The 22,785-nt window shown below is 37.6% G+C and overlaps 1 protein-coding gene and 1 pseudogene across 7 annotated transcripts in view; both read left to right on the plus strand.

The window, feature by feature from the left end:
• The window catches only part of DIAPH2 (diaphanous related formin 2), a 1,391,236-nt gene that overhangs the window by 659,926 nt on the left and 708,525 nt on the right, over positions 1–22,785 (plus strand). For 6 of the 7 annotated variants that reach the window (XM_085006645.1, XM_085006646.1, XM_021080479.2 and 3 more), the window contains one exon: positions 22,410–22,574. The exons of the other annotated variant lie outside the window; for it this stretch is intronic. In XM_085006645.1, coding sequence (XP_084862771.1) covers positions 22,410–22,574 — 165 coding nt within the window. The remainder of the gene's footprint in view (positions 1–22,409; positions 22,575–22,785) is intronic. 7 annotated transcript variants of the gene reach the window in all.
• Positions 7,248–7,655, plus strand: LOC146394708 (elongin-C pseudogene; annotated as a pseudogene).

Here is a 22,785-nt window from a genome sequence, read left to right on the forward strand (position 1 = left end):
AAGGACTGAGCCACGGCGGGACCTCCAAAGAGGCCTCATTTTAACATAATCTTCTTTATTTGATCTAAGCTATTTGCTGCACTGTTTTGGTTCTTTAATTTAATGAAGGAAAATTTAATGATTGTACTCCTTGGGGTTAAAAGTCTTGGGGATTTTATTTTATTTTATTTTTATTTATTTATTTATTTATTTATTTATTGTCTTTTAAGGGGCACACCCGCAGCATATGGAGGTTCCCAGTCTAGGGGCTGAATTGGAGCTGTAGCCGCTGGCCTACAGCACAACCACAGCAACGCGGGATCTGAGCTGCATCTGCAACCTACACCACAGCTCACAGCAGTGCCAGATCCTTAACCCACTCAGTGAGGCCAGGAATCGAACCCGCTTCCTCATGGATGCTAGTCAGATTCATTTCTGCTGAGCCATGATGGGACCTCCTCCTTTGTGATTTTTAAATATACATTATCTATAGACTTCTATAGTCTAATAAATAAAATATTCCTTTTTTTAATTTTAATTTTTATTTTTTTTTGTCTTTGTGTCAATTCTAGGGCCACGCCTGTGGCATATGGAGGTTCCCAGGCTAGGGGTCTAATCGGAGCTGTAGCCGCCGGCCTACGCCACAGCTCATGGCAATGCTGGATCCTTAACCCACTGAGCAAGGCCAGGGATCAAACCCGCATCCTCATGGTTCCTAGTCAGATTCGAACTCCAAATATTCCTTTTTAAAGATGGTCAAATATAAATTGAAAGCAACTACCATCTGTAGAAAATTTTTCATAAAAATCATTGACTTTTTATGCTTTTGAACAAAATCATGAACAAAAGCACATCATTGTACATATCAACTTTTCTTTATACATTATCCAATAAAATGGCATTTCAAAAGATTCACAGTGGGTAGCATATGGAATACTCCATAAACACTGATTAGATTTAATAGTGTTTGTATCACTGTTTGGGAACATGTACAAGGAATGTGACATCTGTGTATTATTAACATCAAAATAACTCAGAGGAAAAGCTCCTAATTAAAGCAGGAGTGATTTAGAAACTTAGAAAAATTGCAGCCAGAAGTAACCACCTACCCACCTGCCCAAGACTTGGGACTCTCTTTTATGCATACGAAACAGACTTGCTTCCTAGGGCTGCAGGATGTCTGCTATGAAAATTATAATGGGCTGTGACAATACCATTTTCAGCTTGTCCAGAATGACACAAAACCTAGTCTCAGAAGGACAACATTGCTGCTTGTGTTAAGATTTGAGCCAAGTGACATCAAGGGCAAGCTAGATGGGTCCACAGTTGTGCTGAGATCACTCAGTGACTCTCGGTGATTGATTAATATCCTCTGCTTGGCAAATGTGCATATATTAAACTCAGCGTCACAATAGCTAAGAGTCACTCACAGCCTGCCATGGTAATTGATGCCCACCTGTCCTTGGGACCAATGTATGTATTGCTTTTGTTTGTGTTTTCATAGAAAGGGGTCTCTGTGCTCTTTTCACTGGGTCATTTCTAAAAGAGGGAAACAGGAGCAGATTAAAGTAAATAGGAAAAGGATGTTTTTTAATTGGACAGTTCGAAAATCTCGTTGAGAAAAAAATCCCCATCATGTACAAACACAACAGTTATATTAGAATTTCTATGCCTGCATTCTGAAATATAAAAATGTTCACCCAGTTTTATTTGCATAGACAAGCATCTGCAGGCTTAAGAAATTTCTTCGTTATATATTTCACCCTTTTTCAAAGTTAAATGGCCCTAATATTTACATTGCCTTTTTAAATAGCATTTTTCATACCCTTCTTACAACCTGTTTAATTAATTCCTTCTTAATTTGTCTAAAAACAAAGATGCCCCTTGAGAAGCAGTCACTTTTCTTTCCTGTTGTTGTTAGCTTAGGGCATGTGTTTTTGGTTTTATGATAATATCAAAACATATAGGTATGTAGTGTTGGGGGGTCTAGTTTCAACATATAATTATTTTGCCCTAAAATATATATCATTAGCTCCTTAGGTATTAGGTTATTTTACTGTTTTCTCTAAATCTAGTATCTGTCCTTGCTCTTGTTCAACTTATGCATCTCAGTTTCAATCCAATTTCAATAAAATGTCATCTTTGTTAGTTACAAATTCTAAATCAATAGTAAATGTGCAAATATTGTCCTTCTTTTCCACATGTTCTTTTCAGACACTTATCCTTATTTTCTACTTTTATTTTGTTTTGACTGGGAAAAGAATTGATAAGTTGAGTAAAAACAAAATATATATTCTGTTAATTTGCTTCATAAAATGAGCTCAGGACACGTCTCGTGTATATGTTAGACTATATAGCTATATTCATCAGTTTTGGCTGGTACATGAATAGTTTAATCTAAATTAATTTTCATCTACTAATGAATATTAGGAAGCACTGTACATCATTAAAAGTCTTCATTCTTAGATTAATTATTCCCCAAGATGTATTACTTTATAAACATATTCTTTCCACTCCCCTTTTCCATCAAAAAGTAGCTCTAAGGCATTATGATAAAAACAATAATGTATTTATAGAAACAAGATAAATCAAAAGCAGTAGAGATAAAAGAATCATATTAGATATTCCATTTGCTTACTCAATATGGTGTCATCTTATGCCTAGATTTCCATCTTTACAGAACTTATTGGGTGTGTTTCACCCACACTGCAATCTGATTTTCTTTTCTCTGCCATCTGCTGTTCAGTTAATATGTGTTTGGATGTGTGTTTTATGCAAAATAATTAACAGCCTAACATTTTGGCACACTTTGCTCTAATGTCTTGACAATGCCTGGGCATTTGTGAATAAAAGAGATACAGTTTTGTTTGTACATATAAATGAGTGAAAATCACTCCCAACTACTCCTTCCACTAAAATGAGAATACATTGAGATGCTTAAAGAAAAGTACCCACTTTAAAACAAACACTAAATCTTATATATCAGAGTGATTTGAGTATTAATATACAAAAGAAACATATACTAAGTGTTTTTTCTTTTTGAGACTGTTTCACTAAACTGGGAATGGTGTATATAACCTATTCTTTCACTTGTTTGGAGCTTTTGTAGAGCTTTTGTAGAAACATCTGAATTTCCTTAGACCAGCCAATAACTACTTTCAGTATTCTCAGGCAGCAACATGACTTTCAGGGCCATGGGGTATTATAATGAGGGGAACACACCAAAGGAAGACAGCAGGGTTCTCTCTCCTTAGAGTCAGCTTAACTGTAGAATCACAGAATGTTTCTGTTGTGTTGCTGTTCCCTGGGTAACTCTGCCTAACACTTAGAAGCCTTCTCTTGGCACTATCATAAGGTAGCTCTAAAATGTAAGTCTCAAAGTTTATCTAGGCACATCCGCTGGCATTTTCTGCCCTCACTTCATTCCTACATACACACACACACACACACACACACACACACACACACACACACACACACACTTACACTTCCTCTGGGCTGCTAAGCAAAGTCTGTGTACTAAATTGTCAGGAGGAAGGATAAAATCACTGGCCCCTCTACCTTGAAATTGCACAGAAACCTGAGATTACTCAGACATACAAGTAAAATTTTAGATTCATTATATGTGTGTTTCTATGTAAAGTTAGTGACCTCAACAGAAATTTGCCCTTTTAAAAATCATAGTGGAGTTCCCATCGTGGCTCAGCAGGTTAAGAACCCGCCATGAGGATGCGGGTTCAATCCCTGGACTTGTTCAGCGGGTTAAGGATCAGGCATTGCCACAAGCTGCACTTTAGGTCGCAGATGTGGCTGAGATCTGGTGTTGCTCTTGCTATGGCTGTGGTGTAGACCTCAGCTATAGCTCCGATTTGGCCCCTAGCCTGGGGACTTCCATATGCCACAGTTGCAGCCATATAAAGAAAATAAATAAACAAACAAACAAATAAAAATTGTAGTAAAAAACACTTAAAATGAGATCTGTCCTCTAACAACATTTTAAGTGTATAATACAGTATTCTTAGCTTTTAGCACAAAGTTGTATGGCAGATCTCTAGAAATTTTTCGTCTGACATGAGTGAAACACTGTATCCATTATATGGCAACTCCCCATTTTCCCCTTCCCCGGCCCTTGGAAAGTTTGACTTCTTTAGATACCTTATATAAATGGTATCACACAGTATTTATCCTTCTGTGACTGGCTAATATCACTTAGCATATTATGCATATTGTAGACTTCCTTCTTTTGTATGGTTGAATAATATTTCCTTGTATGTATATACCACATTTTCTTTATCCATTCATTCATCCATCCACAGATTAGGATTGTTTCCACTTTTTGGCTATTGTGAATGATGCGGTAGAATGCAAATATTTCTTTGAAATCCTGCCTTTTTTCTTTTTTTAGTCCAAGTGCTGGCTTTGGATAGCACATTGACATTGAAACATATGTACATGTTCTTAAGATGTGTAATTTTTTGAGATGTCACAGACAACCTTGATACAACAGACACATTAAAGAGAGATTCATAGTCCTAGTTTATATCCATGTCACAAATGCAACGCTACTGAAGCTGTTTTGTTATTATTTGTTTTCCTAAAGCAGAACATTTTCACAGGGCACAGTTTCATCTTTCCAACAAAAGAGAGAAAAGAAAAGGGATGTGTTGTTTGGAAGTAATGCCACTATATTTGAATAGCTTCTTCTACAGAAAGCATCTCAAAATGCCTTTCAGAATTAAATAATTCAATTTCATGTTTGAGATGCATTAAATTGATACTAGAGAAAACAGCATCCATCAGCATCCATTAACAATGCAGTAAAATTAATTCTTACATATATATGTGCACACAGACATAGGTCCATAAATGCACATACACATGCATACATATTTAAGGAGCCTTAAAGAAAATAGATGAAGACTTGAAAGGCATAAGAAATGTGCAAAAAACAGCTTTGTCTAAGAAAATTCTAATGTAGCAAGAATGAAACTTCCCTAGTGGAATTTCTGGCCCAGGGTTGTTCCAGAATAATTGTCCATATTTAATAAATGCAGAGAAACATTCTAAAAAGATTCACTGCCATGACTGAGGTATTAGATTAATGCTTTTTATATCCTGAAACAAATTGTTTTCAACCTTGCAAAAAATTTTAATAAGCGAAGAAGAGATTAGGGTTAGGGCTAAACATTCATCTGAAGAAAATTTATATAAGGTGATGGCATGAATAGATTCTGATAAGTGAACATACATCTTCAAAGTTTAGAGAACTTGGAACTGGAAGTTGAATGTCAGGGATGACAAACAGCCCAGATTCAAAAGAAATAAGAGTTGTCAATAAGCAGTTGGGTTAGATATATAGTTATGTTTGGAATTCGCATTGTGGCGCAGCAGGTTAAGGATCCAGTGTTGTCTCTGTGGCTGCCTGGGAACTGTGGCTCTGATTCGACCCCTGGCCTGGGAAATTCCATATGCTACAAGTGCAGTCATAAAAGTAAATAAAGTTACGTTTGAATGCCATTATTTTATCTTAGAGTACTGTGTCTGTCCTTGGGAAAGTTTATAGTCTGTTAAATTCAGGATGAGGTTGCCATGTACTTACTAGGTTCTTATCCCTGTTTTGGAGATCATAGAACATACAAACGATGTGCAGAATATATTTTTACCATCAGCTGCCTTTATTCTAGAAGTGGAAGACTGAATAAAAAATATACAACTAATTTAAGTAATATGTTCAAGTACTTCCATTAAGGAAAACAAAGCATTTACTTTTTATTGAGATATTAGTACTTCTGTTTTGCCTAAGTATGTATGGAATCTAGCATTTTACAGCTAGAAGGAACCCTAGAGAATTTCTACTCTTGTTGCTGTATTTTACAACTGAGGGAAGAAAATCCTGCAGATCACCCTGTCCATGCAAAAAAAAGAAAGGGGGGGGGATTAAACCTCTTGCCTCAGTTCATAGATCTTTAAAAGAGCCAATACAGAGTTGGCTTCAGACTTGGTTCTGAAGACTTTTTTTTTTGTTACCACTTCTTTACCTCATTGATGATTTTAGTTAAGGAAAGATAAGCAAAAAATGATAAAGCATTATCAGCTGAATTTGAAACTACCGCTTGAATTGAAAATGCAATCAAATCTGCAGTTCAGTGCACTAATCCCCAAACTTGAAACAGGGCACTTGAAAACAAATGTAGGAAAAATAGAAAACTTAAATGCCCAGAGAATTATTTTACAGTAAACAATCAATCCCAAGTACTTAGACATTCATTCCAAAGCAGCAGACATGGCAGAATCACCTGGTATAGTAAAAATTAAAAAATAGAAAATACAGAGTGCACAATAATGAAGAGAAACAGGGATTCTCAGATATTTGGCATCACCATTTCTAACTAATCTCATAAACTGTATACAGTTATTCTTGAGTCTGTAGTAATATTTCTTTATTATTATTATTATTCTTTTTGGGGGGGTGGGCAACATACTTCAGAATCTCCCTTGTGGTTAGTTTTCACTCCTTGATTAGATTGTAAATGCCTTAAGTGCAGAATTTTTTTTTTCTCCCTGTGGCATGTGGAAGTTCTGGGACTAAGGATCAAACACCCCTGCACCACAGCATGACTTCCAACAAAGCAGTAACAATGTTGACAATGCCAGATCCTTAACCCACTGAGCTACCAGGGAAATCCTTTTATTTTTACTTTAACTTTTTTTTGTAGTAATATGTCAAACTCCTTTATACCTTGGCTCTGTCACTACCCAAGACAATAAAACTCAATTCCCCTGGGACCATATCCTTTAGCAAAATTCACACCGACTACATATTTTGCTTCATTGACATTTGCACATACTGTGGGATCTGATATTTTTCTCTTATCTGAAGTCATCATTCCAGAATAGTTTATATTTGTGGAGAACATATCAGGGCCAAACATATTCAGACTAAGACCGTACTCATTGAACCCATAAGACTCTTGGGGAGTAGTATTGAGTTACTGTCCTGATCTAGATCTGATTGAATATGGGGAAGTCTTTGCTCCTTTTGCCTTGGCTTTGCAGTTCTCACCATTATCATACAAGCTGATCTCCAGCTTAACAAAGAGGCCACTATTTCCAACTATCTGTTAGATATTACCATCCCAATATTTCCTGGAAATCTCAAACTCAGTGTGTTCAAAACTAGTGATTACTCCCCCCCCCCAAAAAAAAATCATGTTCCTTTTCTTGTCTCCCAAGTTCTGTTAAAAAACAAGTATACACAGAGTGCGTCCCTGCCTCACCAGGAACCTAAAGTTCCCGTGGACGCAAAGTAGAATTTCATGAGAACATAATGGATGGAGAAGAGAAAACCTATGGTGGCTGTGAGGGCCCTGATGCCATGTATGTCAAATTGATATCTTCAGATGTTCATGAATTTATTGTAAAAAGAGAACACGCACTAACATCGGGAACAATAAAAGCCATGTTGAGTGGCCCTGGTCAGTTTGCTGAGAATGAAACTAATGAAGTCAATTTTAGAGAGATCCCCTCACATGTGCTATCAAAAGTGCACATGTATTTTACCTACAAGGTTCACTACACTAAGAGCTCCACGGAGATTCCTGAATTCCCAATTGCACCTGAAATTGCACTGGAACTGCTGATGGCTGCGAACTTCCTAGATTGTTAAATAAAATAAATTGTAATAAACTGTTAACTTTTTTCAGTAAAAAAACAAAACAAAAAAGTATACACAAAACATATCCGAGCTACTCAGGCAAGAAAACTCCAGTATATTCAATGCTTCCCTCTCTCTAACCACTAATAATCTAGTCAGTCACCATGTCCCATGTACTCTACGTCTTCCATGTTTCTTATAGCTACCCTTTGCTTGCTATTCACAGTGCTACTCTGTTAGCTTCCTGGGTGCTCTGCCAGGGTTCACTGTCCATCTTTCCAAACCATCCGTCTCATAGTTGCCAGAGTGAGATTCTGACAAACCAGTAAGATCATATTGCTCCTCATGAAAAAACTATCGATTACTCATTGCTTCCAAAGAAAATGTGAAAACCTTAACATGCATTCAACCCCCTTCCAGGCATAGGGAAGGAAAGGCTTGCCCTGCATGTTCCTGGGTTCAATAGCTGAGTCTATGCAACAAACTGACACTAGGCATATTATCATGAAGATAAGGTATACACATGTATTAAGATTTAAAATTATGACATTACAGGGGGAAAAAAAGTGAACACCCCAATGAGCAGTCAGATTTGAGAGCTTATATACCATCCTCATAGGGGGAAAGGAGAGGGAATTGTAGGCCACTTAGAGGACAGTAGCAGATTTTTAGGCAAGATGAATGGGCCCACAGGAGAATAAATGGAAGATATGGTAGTGTGAGGCAAAGTTTGTCTGGGTGTGGTATGCGGTGCCAGCTTCTAGCCTTCTGTCTTTTGATAAGAGTGAATCTTCTCTGGTTAATGAAACTCCCAGGGAAGAAAGTTATTTTATCTTTTGTTTTTTTAGGACCCCACCTGCAGCATATTGAGGTTCCTAGGCTAGGGGTTGAATTGGAGCTACAGCTGCTTGCCTACACCACAGCCACAGCAATGTCAGATCCAAGCCACGTCTGCGACCTACTCCACAGCTCAGCAACACCAGATCCTTAATCCCCTGAGGGAAGCCAGGGATTGATCCAGCAACTTCATGGTTCCTAGTTGAATTCATTTCTGCTGTGCCAAGATGGGAACTGCCCTAGGGAGGAAATTTATGATAGTTGAGTTCTTTTTAAAGGATCTGTCTTTACACAGATAAGGGGAGTTTAGAGAAAGCCTCTTCTTGCATTTGCTGTTTTCCCAAGTACCTTCAACTCAAAATAATTCTTCTGCCAAAGAGGCATTCTTACACTATGTTATCTCTGAACAGTCCAAGTTTTTTCATAACTCCAGATACAGTTAGACTTTTGCTGTGCTGTTCTCCTTGCCTGTGGTGTCTTCTCTTTGGACAGAGAAATCCTTTCTGTACCTCAAGATGGAACTGGAAAGTTATTTCCTTTTGAAACTTTTCTTAATAACCTCAGAATCACTTCTATTTTTTGGCTCCACCCACAGCACGCAGATGTTCCTGGGCCAGGGTCATACCTGCGCCACAGCAGTAACCCGAGCCACAGCAGTGATAATGCCAGATCCTTAACTAATAGGCCACTAGGGAACTCCCTCAGAATCACTTCTTTCTATGTGTTTCCACATTTTTCTGGAAGTTCTTTGTGGAGCTTAGTTTATTTTACCGTGAACTTTTTTTTTTTTTTAACAAAGGAAGCAGTATGGTATCTTGGTTAATTTCATAGTTTTATATTATGGGGGAGTGGTAAGGGTACCCATGTTCAAATCCTGAATCCACCACTTACTTTGGAGATGGCACTGAGAAAGTCAGTTGACCTCCCAGAGGCGAATTTCATCATGTGTAAAATGGAGTTAATGATGGTATATATGCATCATAGGGCCATTAGGATGGTTAAAAAAGACAATGCTTGTAAAGCATTTAGCTCAGTGCCTGGTTCATTGTAAGAGTTCACTAAACATTAGTTCCTGCTGCTATTGCTCTGCTGTTATTTATCTATCTCCCAACTCTAGTTTATAAATTCAGTGAGGGTTAGGAGCCACGTCTTAATCACTTTATTTGCTTTCTTTTTCTCTACTTAATCTCCCAGTTTCTTATACATTGTTGCCACGTGATAAATGATGCTGAGAGCAGAACGTGAGTTAGGGCTGGAGGTAGTACTTGATCTCATTAACAGTTGGGTGTGCCAACTATGAATATTCAACAATAATACTGACATTCCAGAATATACACATCAATCTCAAAATTTGATAATCATAACAGTTGTGTTACTCTAAAGACCACTATTTATATGCCAGTCTCAATAGTTATACATTGCATAGCACTTGCTATTTTCTAATTTCCTTTGATACTATGCAAATTTTCAATAATTTATCAAATATACTTTAATTGGATATTTATATAATATATACTCTTCTCATCAGTAGTTAAGAACTAACAAGTAGCCTTACTGTTATTTGAACAGTATTCTGTGTTCCATTAGTCCTAGGGTTTTTCCTTATTGTTGTTAGTGTATGTATGCATATGTATATGTTAATTTAACTAGCATTTTTATTATGCTTTTGAGCAACAGAAATCACATACTATCAGTTCCCTGCTTAAAACTCTTCAATGGCTTAGATCTTTCTCAGGACAGATTACAAAATGCTTAAGAGACCTGTAGAATCTGGCCCCTGCATATGTCAGGAACCCTCTCCCTGCTATCTCCCACTTACTCTGTAGACTTTAGTACTCCAGGCCTTTTCTGCTCTCCTTTTGCTCCTAAAATATTCACTGTTCTTCAGAAGCTTCACTTACCCTACCCTAGTGCTACTCCTGGCCCTTCCCCTTCAGGTCTGAATTTTAATATTTCATCCTTCAAGAGCCATTACCAGACTCATGGCCCATCCATACCCTCACAAGCCTAAGTTATGTCTCTCAGATATATACTCTTTAGCAACCTATGCTTTGCAATCACATTTTTCAATTTGCAAATTTTTTTTTGTTTGTCTAATGTATGCTTTCCCACTAAACTATAAGCTCCAGGAAAGCAGTGACCAATTACTTTGTGGCAATATTAACTACTATATAGTATCCTTAGCACCTGGAAGATACCCGGCACACAGTAGCTGCTTAATAAATGTTTGAGTAAATCAAAAATCACTCTGTTAGGTGCCTCAGAATGCAAAGATGGAGTCTATCTTTAAAGGAAGAGTAAAAAATGTACAGAAGAAACACAATTAGTGAATAATGAAAGAAGGTAGGGAAAAGTAGGAGAACTGATTATACCTAATAATCATCACATTCGTGGCTTTAACTGAGGACTGATTTTTGCTTTTTAGGGCCAAACCCGCAGCATATAGAGGTTCCTAAGCTAGGGGTCAAATCGGAGCTGTAGCTGCTGGCCTATGCCACAGTCACAGCAACATGGGATCTGAGCCACATTTGTGACCTATGCCACAACTCATGGCAACACTGGATCCTTAACCCACTGAGGGAGGCCAGGGATTGAACCGGCAACCTCATGGTTCCTAGTCAGATTCATTTCCGCTGCGCCACAGTGGGAACTCCTAGAAGCTGATTTAAAAGCATTTTCTTTATACTCAGCCAACTCAGGCCATCTGTAGAAAAGTGGGCTCATTACAAAATAGGTTCATTTCTCTGGTAGCATAATTGCCTCCTATATGTTAAAAACTGAGAACTTTGGTTCAAAATCCTTACCATTTCTATGCCATCTTTGTTATATTATCAAATGTCCTATGCCTAAATTTTGTAGTCTGGTTTGTACAGAATTATGTAATCTAAATCCTGAACTATTTTAAACTATGGTATTGAATCCAATTGCAAATTAACATATATAGTCTATATTGTTCTTATTAATGTTTCACATTTTAAAAATATTTATCATTGCATATTTATCACATAATGTGTGGTATCAAAGTAAATTCCAGCTACTTTAATATGCCTTAATATTATTTTTAAAAGATAAATTCCTGTGAAATATCAATCATTTTTAACTAAAAATGATGCATTCAGGTTAAATGGAAAAATTAATATTTGGTTTTTAGCATTTAGAGTCATCTTTTCTGACAGGCTATGGAAAGAGGGAATGATATCTATATTTTTTAATAGATTTTATATTTGTTACTTCCTTTTATTTAAATGGATAATTAGGACATGTTGCTAACTAAAGCTTATGTGAAGGTTAAGTGGATCTCAAGTTGATTTTTCTATGTTCTCAGCAATTTGGCAATAATGTTATTTCAAATTTCGAGTTTTTTTATTAAAATCATAACTAATGTACTGCCTGTGAAGATGAGAAATTGTAAGAACTGATTTAACTCAATTAGCTGTGAGGTACATAAACTCCTTCATTCCCAGTGCTCTGCTAATGCTTATTTCAGTTCTAATGGAAAAAGTTTTCTGTATTAACAATTACTCTCTACATCAAAATTAAGTAAAATGACAAATAGTTTTCTCTGCCTAATATTTGATGTAGCAATACGATGCAGGGAAGAAAAAAGCTTTCCTAGGCCCTCATAAGGTCCCTGGCTCAGTCAGAAAATTAAATTGACAACATTTAATAGCAGAAAAGCAAACAAATTTATTGACTATAAGTTTTATGTGGCATGGAAGCTTTCACTAGGAAATGGAGACCCAGAGAAATGGTTTACTCTGAGTGGTTTTATGCTAGGTTTGATAAAGAGTGGAAAATCATGGAAAGATATGATAGGGCAAAGAATATGAAGTATAGTAAACTGGGAGGAACTAAAAAAGGCCAGTTTACTCAGGTTCTTCTTGGTGTCCCATCATCTTGGAGAGAAGGTTCTTCCTTTCTTCCAGGTATAGGGAAGCTACTTCTCACGCGGGGATTTTCTGATCTGTTTCAGGAGAGAAGAGCAGAGGGAAGGTCAGTGACCTTCCTACTTCCATTTTCTCAAATTCCTTCAGCTTAAAGTATTCAATATGCCCCAGTGCCATATTTTAAGGTAATGTGTCCTGAACCCCACTGGCTATTGAACCAGTTAGAGGGCAAGGGTTAGAACACCTACCTTGAATCAGTTTATAGGCAGGTACTTATAGCTACTGAAAATAGTTAAAAGCTATATATAATGTACCTGAAAGTATAAAGAAAGTAATTTATTTCCTATATGAATACATGCCTATGGGTGAATTATAGCTGTTTCAGGTTGAATTTTAAGTCCATAGTATTATTAGTAAGGACTATAGTTTATAAATCTGTATATAGTCATACAAAAGCATAGATGATAGAAACTTTAGACAATCTATATAGTGTGTAAATACCCAAATAATTGTGAAAATGGCTTCCTTATGTCAGATTTTCAAATGAGTTAATATAAAAATGCTTTGTGGGACTTAAAATATGTGTTTAATAAATTAAGTTTCCAGGTTCATGACTGAGATCAAATGGTTTAAAATTCATAATACTTTTAAGAGAGTATTATTTTTACCTCCTAGCTTTTTAACATGCTGACCACATTTTAGTTTATAAATCCTGCAATGAACACTTCTCTGAGAGAGTAGATGATGTAATTTTAGTTCACAGTTATCTTGAATACCTTCTGAGCTGAAAAATCAGAAATGCTTGTCTTTGTAGAACAAGAAATTTAAAAGTCAACTAGTAAAGGGAAAATTGTTTTAAATTGCTTTTCTTCCCTTATATTTGATGTTTGTATATATTGGATATGCCCACTTTACCACTTTAAGGTTATATTTCTTTTAGGGTATAAATTACTATGAATTACCCCTATCATTGAACTTCATCTTGGAAAGTCCATTGTTTTCCCAACGTTCTTCTCTCTAAATATTACAAGGACTCCCAAGGTTATTTAAGCAGGTGAGAAGAGGTCATTCTATGTCTTGGTCCCAGAATAGTCTAATCATCTTCCCCAAAGTGCCTTATTCTTTCATGCCATTACAGCTGTTATCACCATCTCTTGGGCACCAAAGGCCAAAAATTCTGGGCCTTCAGGAGCAAATGGCTTTTTCCTGCTGCTCTCATCAGTCTCTTCAACAGTGCCTCAGGGAAAGGCATCAGAAGAGCTTCAAGCATTAGTTAAGCAATGTGTCCACAATGGGCTTTTCCGTTACACTATGAACATGACCACAGGCTTCTCATTCACCATTCTCAAAACCCAGCTAAGGGCAGGCTGCCTGGCCCAAAGAAGTCCATCATAAGAGTCTACGACACATTTTTTAAAATCTCTTTTATAGTCAATCTTAAATAATCCCAAATGAGGAGCAGTAGCCCAATTCAAATCTCTATTTTCTCCCCCTTCTCCATGGGCGCAATCCAGTTATACCCACTTTATATTAGAAATGGTACAGAAATCTACATAAGAGTGCCCTGTATCTCTATGACAAGAAAGTGGTATTTGGTTTCTAGGATGAAAATACCTTTTATAAATATTTTATTTCTTTACCAAGCATCCCAGAAGATAACTTTGAGACTTATTTCCTCTAAAATGTATTCTTGATTTCTGTTCTCTAACATGAGAGATAAATAAAATGCCCAGTTTAAAATTTTATCTACTAAAATATCCACTAGGGCTACATCTAGGTCTAAGTAAACTACTTTACTTAAGCATCCCATCATTCTACTGATAAATATATTCTCTATTGCATATATAGCTTTAAAATGAAATCAATATGATTGATGAAGCCTCCTTTTTTTTTTTTCTTTTTTGGCCAGCCACCCACCCGCGGCATATGGCATTCCTAGGCCAAGGATCAAATCTGAGCCGTAGTTGTGACCTAAGCTGCAGCTGTGGCAACACCATTGCCAGGCTGGGGATCGAACCTGCATCTCAGGGTTCCCGAGATGCTGCCGATCCCACTATGCCGCAGTGGGAACTCTGAAGCCTACTTTTTAAAAATGAATGTAAAATGTGAAGATTGGTAAAAACATATGAGGGGATTGAATTTTTCTCATACTCAGAAATATAACTGTAAAAATAATCTATAAATAAGGTTTGTTCTGAAATTAACTTATCTTAATATTTATAAGAGGGGTTTAATCTTCCCAAGTATCCAAATCAATCCTATCGCTCACATTTCAATATGGTGTTAAAGTAAGACATTACTACTTCACCAAATATTTCTTGAGAAACTGTACAGCATAGTGGTTAAGAATATGAGTTCTGAACCTATTCTCATTTTGTTACCATTATTGTAACTTACCGGCTGTGTGACCTTTGGTAAATTCTTACTTCAAAAAGCTCTTGTGAGGATTTATTGAATTAATCCATAGGAAGCATTCCACAGTGCCTCCTGCAGAGTAAGTTAAATGAAAAAAAAAGATATTTTATCACTGCTGCTATCTCTGCTGTATGTCATATGCCATCCTAGGGACTGCTAATGTCACTGAACTCAAGTTTGGCTGTTTGCCCCTCAAAAGCCAATAAATGAGAGGCAAATGTCAGTAGAAAGATGCTTTAATCAGAAAAGCTGGCAATCTGGGAAGAAGGTGGACTCATGTCCCAAGATCAACTCCCAAGATCCTGCTCAGCCATGGCAGTTATTATGAGACTGATGTATTACCTACTCTGCTCTCCATGACAGTTTCTAAAGGGGAAAGGGGGGAAGAATCTCAGTGAATCATCAAGGCAGGAATTTGGATTCTGCATCATTCTCCATTGACTGAAGACTGGCTGACTCTCTCTTCAGATCTTATTTTGCCCTTGTGATCTGCCTGTAGGAGTGCTAAGGGGGCTGTTGGGGGTAGAGAGCTAATAATTCCATAACAGCTTAGTTCTTCATTCTTTTTATCTAGGAAAAGAATCAGGTTAGGCAAGGCATGCTGTGTGTTCAGGACAGCATAAGTTGGGAGTTAGGTTAATTTGCCTATAGAAGTGAGGAATAACCTAATAGATTCTTTTAAGGTTAAAGGGGAACAGAAATGGGCAAACAGGAAAGGAACAAAAGAGCTGTTTTCAGTGAGCCAGTTGGTCAACAAGACAGTCAAGGTCTACTCTCTTGGGCTATGTTTTTAAGTGGAGAAAGACAGGCAGTGAACAGGCAATTAAATGAGAGATTGTGTCAGATAGTGATAATTTCTTAGAATGAAATAAAATAGGCCAGAGTAATAGTGATGCGAGTAGATATTTTAGATTGGATGGTTGGGGAAAGCCTCTCTGAGGAGGTGACAGTTGAGCTAAGATTGAAAGCTCAACCTGGTAGGAAGGAAACCTTCTGGACAGAAAGAAAAACTAGTGTAAAGGCCCTAATTTGAAGGTTAATGAGGCTAGGCATAGTGCTTAATATCAAGAATGGTGTGAGGTTAGGGTGCAGAGGTGGGTGGAAGCCACATCATGTAAAGCCTCATAAACCCTAGGAAATGAATTGAATTTTACTCCAAGTGTTATGATATATTATTATAGGATTTTCAGCAGAGTATTTACATTTGCAATACCAATACATGCCAACAAAACAAAACACACCAAAACCAAAAAACCATTTAAGTAGAGAGGACAAGCAGGCAGTTGACTATGAAAATATCTTAAGGGAGGAGTTCCCTTCTGACTCAGCAGGTTAAGGATCCAGCGTTGTCACTACTGTGGCTCAGGTCCCTACTGTGGCATAGGTTCATTCCCTGGCCAGAGAACTTCTGCATCCCATGCTTGTGGCCAAAAAAAAAAAAAAAAAAGGTATCTTTGGATAGATTCAAGGTACATATATAATTTGGGAGTCATCAATGTGGATGATACTAATCTCATGTGAATTGATGAGGTCAGTTAGATAGACTATAGATCCAGGACTCAGGACCAAGCCCTCAGGGTACATTTTATAGAAGTCACCAGAGAAGGAGAGGAGGTAGGAGGAAAAAAAGCATTTTAAGCATGAGGGTGTGTTTAATAGAAACTAAGAGAAGTGGCTAAATGTGACAGATGTGGAGGAGACATCAAAAGGAGGGCAGAGGGATATATATTGGATTTGGCAGCATGAATGTCATTGTCATTATAAATAATTTACTTCTACCATATGAAAAGAACATTAGAGGCTCAGTGGTAATGAATGCTACCAGCATCCATGAGGACATGAGTTCAATCCCTGGCCTTATTCAGTGGGTTAAGGATCCGGAGTTGCGGAGGCTGTGGTATAGGCCAGCAGCTGCAGCTCCATTTCGACCCCTAGCCTAGGAACTTCCATATTCCACAGGTGCAGCCCTAGAAAGACAAAAAAGAGAGAGAGAGCATTAGACTAGTATCATGCAAGGGACTATCATGATGCCTACTGTAGGGGAGGAAAAATATTTTTTTCTCTACCCTTCTGAGTTATTGGCTGAGACCGCCTCCCAACCCCATAATTAAAAACAGAATCATGAGGAGTTCTCTTGTGGCACAATGGGTTAAGGATCCAGCATTGTCACTGCAGCAGCTCAGGTCACTGCTATTCAGTCTGTGGCCCAGGAATTTCCATGTGCCGCAGGTGTGGCCAACAAAGAAAAAAAGAAAAGAGAACAATAAGAGAAAACCAGTCAGATGTTAATTAACATGTATACCTCCTGTGTATATGGAAGATACACAGAGAGAAATGAGGAGCTCTCCAAAGTAGCCAAAGCCACCAGCTTTTATACTGTCTTCAGCTAAAGACAAAAGAAAGGTGTGAGGATGCCCATGATGGGTGAGAGGGGGTTATAGGGCAGGGGAGCACCAGAAACCAGGATAAGGTTTGTTAGGCAGATTTAAATTTGCAACTTCACCTGTGATACTCTTGATACCCTTGATTGTCTTGTGATAGATTTACTCTTCTCTTCCTGGTACACACAGGAAGACACCTGTGCAAATGGAGATTTCCTTTATCAATGGAAATTTCCCTTCGAGAAGGGTAACTTATTACTCTTTTGCAGAGCTTTTCCTGCCCTGCTGTTCCTCAAATAGCTCAAAGTAATCTGTTCCAAAGAGACATATTTGGGGTGGTGCATCTGCTCCCCTTCACTACCTTCTAACCTGAGATAGATGAGTGCGTGGAAAATGTAATGTATTATGTTTTTTTTGTGTGTGTGGAAAATGTAATGTATTATGTTTGCGATTTTGTTCGTAAAATGAGTGCCTTTTATCTAGTTCCCACAACTCTAAAAATTGGAATAGTGTTATTTCTCTGCCTTTTTAAGGTTGTTGTGAAGATTGTAGGACATAGTGGAAGTCAAAGTATATCGAAAATTATAAAGTCCTGAACAAATGCAAATGGCTAATAATAGAATCATTTTGTTATGTTAGCTGATAAACTGCCCCAGGGTCCGGGTTAGGCTTTGGTGATCATTTCATCAAGCACGATGCTTAGCATAATACTAAACAGTATTCTTGTGTTTAGTGGCCCCTCAAAAAAATAAAAATAGGAGTTTCCTGGTGGCCTAGTGGTTAAGGATCTGGTGGTGTCACTACCATGGCTCTGGTTGCTGCCGTGGCATGGATTCTATCTCTGGCCTGGGAACTTCTGCATGCTGTAGGCACAGCCTAAAAATAAATAAATAATTAAAAATAAAATCATCTTAAAGAGGTGGAAAAGAGTGATGGCCTATAATTCTTTTTCAACTGTAGTCCCAAGTAGGATTTGGTTACAGTGTTGCAATTGTGAAAGATTTTGTTGCTTAAATTTGTCCTCTGTCTGCCAGTGCTGAATTGAAACACGGAGACAAGAGTTTTGGATAAAGGAGAAAAAAAAATAGCTTTATTGCTTTGCCAGGCAAAGGAGGTTCATAGCAGGCTAGTGCCCTAAAGACTGCCCCCCTTGGAAAGAATTGCAAGGAGTTGTAGAGTAAAAAGGAGAAAAACAGGTTTTCAGATAGGAATCAGGCTTGGGACAAACATGCATTCTTCTTTTCTGAAGGGAATCTTGGTCATCAAAGCTGGAGTCAGGAGATCTCTGCATGATCCTGGCGGTGGTCTTCTGGATTATTGCCTAGATAACAGTACTTGCAAAAAGGGCATATTGATCAGAGATTAGAACAAAGTAGGAAAGTTCCTGAAAAACAACATGTGCTAATAACCTTTAACCCATAGGCAATTATGCTTAGGGTGCCTAATCTTTAGCTTAGAGGTGATTGTGTTTAGTGTGTAATTAAACCAGGGAGAAGGACAAGGAAGAACTCTAAGCTGTTCAGTTTTAAAGTATGCATTTCTAAAACAAGCATAGGAATATAATTTTTCTCTTAGGTGTAAAAGATGCCTATATTATTATGTGTATCCTTTGAGAGGGAACCAGGACCCTGCCATAACGCTGTACTATTATTGTTGCTTAACTGTTCCTCCCTTCCCTGATCAGCAGCTGTCTGAACCTGTCTCTTGGAACTCAGGGAAGGTCATGGAGGTTGAATGAGGCCCATTTCCTAAGAACAAGGAATGAGGGACACAGAAAAGCTCTTGTGCCCAGGAGCCCCACAGGGGCCTGCTTGGTTTCAATTTCATTGCCAATTAGTGCCCTCCATCCCTTTTACAGAGTCATCACTGTGAACATAAGCAAAAGGACCTGGGGATCGGGGTGCTTTCCATCTGAGATTTCTAAGCTAAACCATTCCCAGAATTTTTCAAGTTTTCTCACTTTGGCACACAGACAGAATTTCTGAAATCAGTTTGTCTTGTAGGAGAACGAATTTGTGAAATTTTATATCACCATATGGGCGTATTTTAGCTGGTGAAAAAATGTGTTATGGTAAATGCGAAACATACAGGGATTTTTTCTTTTTTTTTTTTAATCTTTGACTTTTTCTCTGTGTTGTACACATGTTGAGCCTTATGAAACATATAAACAGTTTAGTACCTTGCTGCAAATAAGGTAAGTGACCTTTGCAAAGTGTCTGGACTTAGCAAGTTTCTGGCATGAGTCTGTTTTATTTAGGGAAGAGAGAATAGAAAACAAAAATCTCACTTGCATTCTGTGCTGTGAAATAAAAAGAATTGTCATATATCTGCAACTTTCAAACAGGCTGTTTTAACACTTCCTTAAAAATCAAAAAATATATGATCTCAGAGGTAAAATCAGAATAAATAAGTAGCATGACACACAACACTTTTGTTGGTAAAAACAAAGTAGAGTAAGTCAGAAATGCATTAATTCTTTCCAGTCTATTGACATCAAAATGGACTTGAGGCCTGAAAGATTTAATGTCACTCCTTAGCAGGAAAGAGGTTGTTGTATTGCTAATGTGAAAGCTCATACTTAAGTAGCATAAAAAAGAAGCTAGAAAGGGGGCCTCTCACTTTTAAAATCCTGCCGTATCCCATAAGTGTCAGCTGCAAAGCAATTTTCCAGAAAAGGTCTGATTTCCCCACTGACTTCCATTGTGAAACTAGAGCTATATTCCCATGGAAAATAAATTCGGCCCTAGGTTATGATAAAACACACTGAAGAATTCAGAAAATTTTATAAAATCCAGCATTTCAAGACACAGTAATCAGTACCTGATAAAATGATATTATCACAAAACATGAATACACTGTGGTAGATCTTAAAATAGCACACCCCAAACTGTGCTATTATTCTTCTTTTATGATCTTAAGTCTAGTAGCTTTGCATCTAAAGGGATTTCACTTCTGGGATCATTATTGAGTTTTAATAGATTTAACTTTAATTTCAAAAGGTACATAGTTTCCTTTGTGTTCTTCATAAGCCTACTTACCTTTCTGTGAAGCATTCTTATCAATTGACATGCAAGTTATCAGCCGTAGAAGAAAGACCCGAAGGAAATGTTCCAAAATGATCACAATACTGAGTTGTTGGAAATTTTAGTTTACTCATGGTTTTGTATTTCACAGTCACCTAAAGACATGATTTGCTGTATCCGTATTTTCTATAATCAGGAATAAAGTTGATAATTTCTTTCTGTTAAGTATAAATTTATTTATGAGAGACCTTTACTCAGACACATTTATATATCTGGTTCATTTTATGCTTTGGTAATAGTAATTGTTTTCACTTTTTTGATAAAAATTTTATAACAGTGATATAACTAATTTCAGGATAAATCCTTTGCTACTACTGCTACTTAAAGTGTAGTCCTGGTGTTACCGAACTAAACTTGGGTCCACTCACCCATGTGCAGTAAAGCCAATCTACTGACACAAAGTTGTGGTGAAGGAAAGTGAAGTATTTATTGTAGGAGCCATACAAGGAGAATGGGTGGCTTGTGCTAAAAAGCCCTGATCTCCTAGAAGGGTTTCAGCAAAGCAGTTTTAAAGGCCAGGTTAATGATGGGGATTGTAGGGTATGTGATCAGCTGGTGCATATTTCTTTGATAAGGTTTATGGTGAGAGAACAGGGCAGTGTCACAGGGGTTAACACTGTCAATCGTTAGGTGCAAGTAAGTCTGTGGGCTATATGCTTATGGCCATCAAGTAGCTAACTTCCTTTTTGTGGGAGTTTTAGCATCTATAAGACAACTCAGGAAATGTACATCAGATAATATTATCTAGGTAGTTCAGAGAGGAGCTAATACAGAGTATATGGAGGAGGAATCTCTTCTGGGAAGACCTCATAAAGTCCTGCTGGGTTAGACTTGGAGTGGCAGCCTCAGCATCACCTTGGAACTTGTTAGAAATTATAATCCTCAGGCCCCTTGGCTCAGGCACAGCAAACAGCATTCTGGGTCTTAACAAGCCCTTTGGGTGATTAAGGTTCTAGCGCTGCAGTAGAATCTCTCTCTGCCCCTCTCTCCCCTCTTTCTACTCTCCCTTCTTCCCTCTCCCTCTTTTCCATTTCTCTTCATGCCTCTCCCTCTCCTCTCCTCCTTCCTTCTCTCTCTCCTTCCTCTCCTCATATGGGATATATGTGTATATGTGTGCACACATAACCTATATATAGAAATCACAGTAACCTCTCCATCTATATAGAATATGTAGACTAAAAAAAAGAGAATATATACATTTTTCCCTCAGTTTTTTGTTGCTGTTTCTACCCTACCCTGTCAGAAAAAGATGAAGCAGTTTTCTGGTATTTATACTTTTGTGCTTTCATTTGGCAGACATATTTTAGCAAACATGTTCTTTGTGGTTATACAATAAATAGTTCTGCCTAGGAGTTCCCGTTGTGGCTCAGTGGTTAACGAATCCGACTAGGAACCATGAGGTTGCGGGTTCAGTCCCTGGCCTTCTTCAGTGGGTTAAGGATCCAGCGTTGCCATGAGCTGTGGTGTAGGTGGCAGACGCGGCTGGGATCTCGCGTTGCTGCGGCACTAGTGTAGGCCAGTGGCTACAGCTCAGATTAGACCCCTAGCCTCGGAACCTCCATATGTCGTGGGTGTGGTCCTAGAAAAGGCAAAAAAAAAAAAAAAAAAAAAAAGAAAAAGAAATAAATAAATAGTTCTACTTAATCTATAGATTTTCAAAACTCACTAACCAATATAATGACTCTAGCAAGTTGTTATGGGCCGAATTGTACCCCCCATCAAATTCATTGCAGCCCTAGCCCCCTAAAATTTCCAAATGTAACTGTATTTGGAGATAAGACATTTATGGAGGGAAATAAGTTGAAATGATGTCCTGAGGGTGGGCCCTACTCTAGTATGACTAGTGTCCCCTTAAGAAGAAGATATTATGACACAGACAGCATAGACAGAGGGACCACCATGTGAAGGCACAGCAAGAAGGCAGCCATCTGCAAGTCAAGAAGAGAGGCCACAGAAGAAAGCAAAGTTGCCCACACCTTGATATTGTGTCGCTAACCTACAAAATTGTGAGAAAATAAATTTCCGTTAAATTACCCAGTCTGTGGTAGTTTGTCGTTGCAACCCTAGCAAACTAATGCATAAATATTTATGGAAATGATGCTGTAATTCAATCTTAACATCTAATGATTATGTTTGAGGTACTTGTGGTTCATGTTCCTTAACAGAAAGCTACAGCTTTACAAAAAGTGCCAGAGACCAATATGAAAAACTGTATACCATGCACAACAACATGGTAAAGCTCTATGAAACTCTTGGAGAATACTTTATTTTTGACGCTAAGACAGTAAGCATAGAAGAATTTTTTGGTGATCTCAGCAACTTCCGAACTTTGTTCCTGGTAAGTAATAAATAGATCTTAAAGCATTGTTAAGGCGTGTTGCTTTTGTTTTTAAATTCTTTCTGCTATAGGCATTTTATTTTATGTACCTGTTGACCATATTGATTTCATGTTATAGTCCTTTAACAGGAACTGACAGATATTTTATACCTGTGATACATGGATAAAAATTGTTGGTTGGCTTAATGTATAATGGGGACCTAAATGAATT

This window comes from Sus scrofa, chromosome X (genome assembly GCF_054392235.1).
Source record: "Sus scrofa isolate SSC_HxYL_T2T_F1_AM1 chromosome X, Sscrofa_HxYL_maternal_Yorkshire_Landrace_v2.0, whole genome shotgun sequence".
NCBI lineage: Eukaryota > Metazoa > Chordata > Mammalia > Artiodactyla > Suidae > Sus > Sus scrofa.